This window comes from Psammomys obesus, unplaced genomic scaffold, assembly GCF_907164565.1.
Source record: "Psammomys obesus unplaced genomic scaffold, mPsaObe1.curated_primary_1811, whole genome shotgun sequence".
Lineage (NCBI taxonomy): Eukaryota > Metazoa > Chordata > Mammalia > Rodentia > Muridae > Psammomys > Psammomys obesus.
This window is the reverse complement of record NW_026593286.1, coordinates 41,240,131-41,243,950: the sequence shown is the minus strand read 5'-3', so window position 1 is coordinate 41,243,950 and position 3,820 is coordinate 41,240,131. Positions and strand designations below refer to the sequence as shown.

The window sequence follows — 3,820 nt, the reverse complement described above, 5'->3', positions numbered from 1 at the left end:
TTAAAATGGCAGATTTTAAATGTAATTGCTATATGCTAGGATATTTGTATATAACACATAGAATTACCCTACCCCCTCCCTAGTGATCCTAATTTTTAGGTTATTTGTAAGTAGCTAGTGCCTTGGGAACTGAGTCTAGCTTTTAAAAAAATTCAACCTTTTCCACATTCCCTTTCTTTTTAAAAGATATTTTGAAATTTATTTTCCAAGAGAAAGTAAGTAAAAGATCTCATTCTGGGGTTCTAGCTTTAATTCTTTAAATAGTATTTTCTAAGATGGTTTTTTGGCTTTTCAGTAATGGACATAAGAACTGAGCACTTGGCATAACAATTTATCCATCAGAGGACAATTATAGCTAACAGGGTGATTGGTAGTATTTTAATTACCTACATTTGCTGCTCATTTAATCCCTACAGCAGTCTTATAAGTGCTAGTATTGCCCTCATTTAATACATGAGAGGGTCAGCACTGAGAAAGCAGTGATGTCCAGCAGGGTTAAAGCAGAAAGTAATAGCAGAAGATCGTTTAGATGCTCTCAAGCCTTCAGCACTTCAACTAGAAGAATTTCAAGCAAACCAACTGAAGGAATGCCAGGTGGTTCTCTTCAGCTTTAGTCTAAGGCAGTGGTTCTTATTCCTAATGATGTGACTCTTTAATACAGTGCCTCATGTTGTGATGCCCCCAACTACAAATTAGTTTCACTGTTACTTCATAACTGTGGTTTTTCTACTGTTACGAATCAAAATGTAAATATCTGTTTCTGATGGTCTTCAGCGACCCTATGAAAGGGTTGTTCAAGCCCCTACAGGGGTTGTGACCCACAGGTTGAGAGCTGCTGGTCTGAGAAGAACTACTTCCTGTTTTCATCCCGGACAACAAACAGTAACGCCCATGTTTGTGAAGATGAAGACAGGACATGTGTAGAGAGGCCCTGTTACAGTCTTGCAGCAGTAGTCTTTCCTGAGCATGATGAGCACAGGCCCTCAAGGGCAAGCTCAGCAACATTCTTCAGATTAGAGCAGAAGCCAAGTGCACACATTCCAGTTTCTTCCTGGATGGTTACCTCGCCAGGCCTATGGAGCTGCATCCCACAGCAAACTGGAAGTCCAAGAGTGTCTGCCAACCTAACCTCACAGAAGGCTTCTTCTTGCAGGCATTTCCTCGGGTTAATATATGTGTATAATGTTTTGATATGATAGTTTGGATTAAAGGAGATATGGTTTTATTTTAATCTTTTTTATTTTAATTTTTTATATAAATTAGTTTATTTATTTTGTATCCCAGCTGTAGCCCCCTCCCTCATTCCTTCCCAACCCCACCCTCCCTCCCTCATCTCCTCCCATGCCCGTCTCCAAGTCCACTGATAGGGGAGGTCCTCCTCCTCCTCCTCTTCCATCTGACTCTAGTCTATCAGGTCTCATCAGGACTGGCTGCATTGTCTTCCTCTGTGGCCTGGTAAGGCTGCTTCCCTCTCAGGGGGAGGTGATCAAAGAGCCAGCCACCGAGTTCATGTCAGAGACAGTCTGATATGGTTAATCTTAATATAATAGAAATACTGTTTCTAAAGTTGTATAATTAAAATTGAAGATACAAATATTTAAGATGATGAAAATAATCAAAGTGCTGTCATACTCTATTTACAATATTTATGATTTGCTGAGCTTTTTCATTGGTTGTTTTATGATTACCTTAGAGGTTAAACCTCAGTAAACTCAGATCTTCTCAATGTTAGAAGTAGCATCTGTCCTTTCTTATCAGCTCATTCTAGAAAGTAGAAGCACTAGAGAATAATCTACCCATAGGCGCTTTTTCCTTACTTTTGTTTTCTTTTTCTGTGTCCGTATGTACGCATGTGCACACGCGCGCAGTGTGCTTGTCTCTGGGCAACGGTCACGGAGTCCTGCGGATCCACTTGTCTCTGCCCTCCAGGGCTGGGGACATGGACATACACACTCCCGGCCTAGATTTCACGTAAGTGCCTGGGATCTGCCCCTCAGCTCCTCACGCTTGAGCACGGAGCCCTCTACCCAGTGGGTCTACCCAGCTCTTAGGTGGTAACTATACTAGAAAGTGTTTAAACTTTTAACCATCAGATGCCATTTCACTGAGAAATAGGAGAAACTAGGAAAAGTTGGTATGAAAACGTTGACTGGACTCGTGAGTAGTCTGGAGAGGTTGAGAAAAAGGAGGCAATAAAAACTGATAGGTAGCTGTTCCTAAGAAAAAGAACAACACTGAGAAATAGAACCATCCATCTTTCCTAAATTCATCATAACTTTGCTTCAGTAATATTAATATTTTTGACAAATTAACATTAAGCAATTATAAAGGCCACATAAGTAATTTGCAATTCTGTTTTTTTTTTCTACATGGTCACTTTCCTCACATTTTTTTTTTTTTATCTAAAAAGCAAGTTGGGAAAACAAACAAACAAACAAAACCTTAAACATGGCAAACCTGTATGTAATATAACACGTGTGTACAGTCAGATTCTTTGGTTACTAATCTACTTTAACATTTAAAGATTTATTGGATTACTAAATCTGAGAATTACACCCTTCTCATCTCATAAATATACTGCTAACTTTGGTGACTCCATGCACTTAAACTTATTTGTTTCAGGAAATGGTTTCCAAACATTTGTATTCTGGAGTGGAATGTTTGCGCAGGCTCAGGATATATATGATCCACAGATCTAAAAGGATAAATGGATAAAGTGTTACTGGGCTGAGAACTTCTTGAGACATGGTATTTAGATGCTTCTATTTTAAAAGAACTTTTAAAATAGAAAAGGTATCTGCCATTCTGCTTTCAAGCCAACTAGCACTAATGAAATAACCGACGTTCAAATTTTTTGGAGAACTGGTGTGCGTGAAAAAAATAATTTTAGGAGAGCTACCCTACTCTAGCTTTTTCTCTTTTCGTTGTCCCTAACGCGCCAGCGTTCTAAATGTCTTAAGTTGCATAGCTGAAAGGATTTTGCTCATTTTTTCCAAAACATTTCGCTTCTGGGCAGTAGCCAACCATGGAAAGTTTTAAGCACATTTAGGAGGCGGATGAAGCTCGCCGGGGCTGTCTTGGCAGGACCGAAGCCCTCAGAAGGGCGGCCACATGCCCCATCACTAGCTGGGGGAGAGCAGCTGGCTTGGACCTGCCACCTCCGGGCCACCCTCCAGCCCTGGGCGGCCAGGACTCGCGCACTCCGGCTTCCTCAAGAGCTGGAGGACGCGCATCCCCGGAGCGCACCTGCCTGGCGAACGGCCTGACTCTGGAGCCCGCGGTCCTCGCCCAGCGCGGCCTCAGGCGGCCCGAGGCGAGGGCAGGGTCGCCGGCGCGGCTGGCTGCTCGGCCCCAAACGTCAGCCGCGCTCCTCCCCGCCCTCCGGCCCCCGCGGGACTGCGCACGGGCGCGGAGACGAATTTGACCGGCCGGCTCGCCAATCAGAAGCGAGGTCGGCAGGCTGAGCCAATGGGAGAGCGCGCAGGGGGCGGGCCGCCGTGTCCTCCCGCCCCCGGCTGCTGAGCGCGGAATGTCTCCAGCCCTCCCCTGCGCGTCCGCCTCAGTGCGGAGCTCGCGGCGGCCGGAGCAGCAGCGGCGGCCACCGGCAGGCTCGGCGGGGTTGGCGGCGGCGGCGGCGGCGGAGCAGCGGGGACCACACCCTGCCGCGGGCCCTTTCTCTTCCCAGACCTCCCTCCGCCGCGCGGGACACCGTTGCGGGAGCACAGCGGCCGCCCCCGCGCGGAGCATCCTTGGGTGACCGGCGGGCGCCGGCGGCATGATGAGGCTGCGAGGCTCGGCGATGCTGCGCGAGCTGCTCCTG

The 3,820-nt window shown here is 46.4% G+C and overlaps 1 protein-coding gene across 1 annotated transcript in view; it reads left to right on the top strand.

Annotated features, from left to right (window-relative positions):
* The first annotated feature begins 3,775 nt into the window (after positions 1 to 3,775).
* The window catches only part of Gls (glutaminase), a 72,052-nt gene continuing 72,007 nt past the window's right edge, over positions 3,776 to 3,820 (top strand). The window contains exon 1 of the mRNA XM_055616805.1: positions 3,776 to 3,804. Within this exon, the coding sequence (XP_055472780.1) occupies positions 3,776 to 3,804 (29 nt within the window). The remainder of the gene's footprint in view (positions 3,805 to 3,820) is intronic.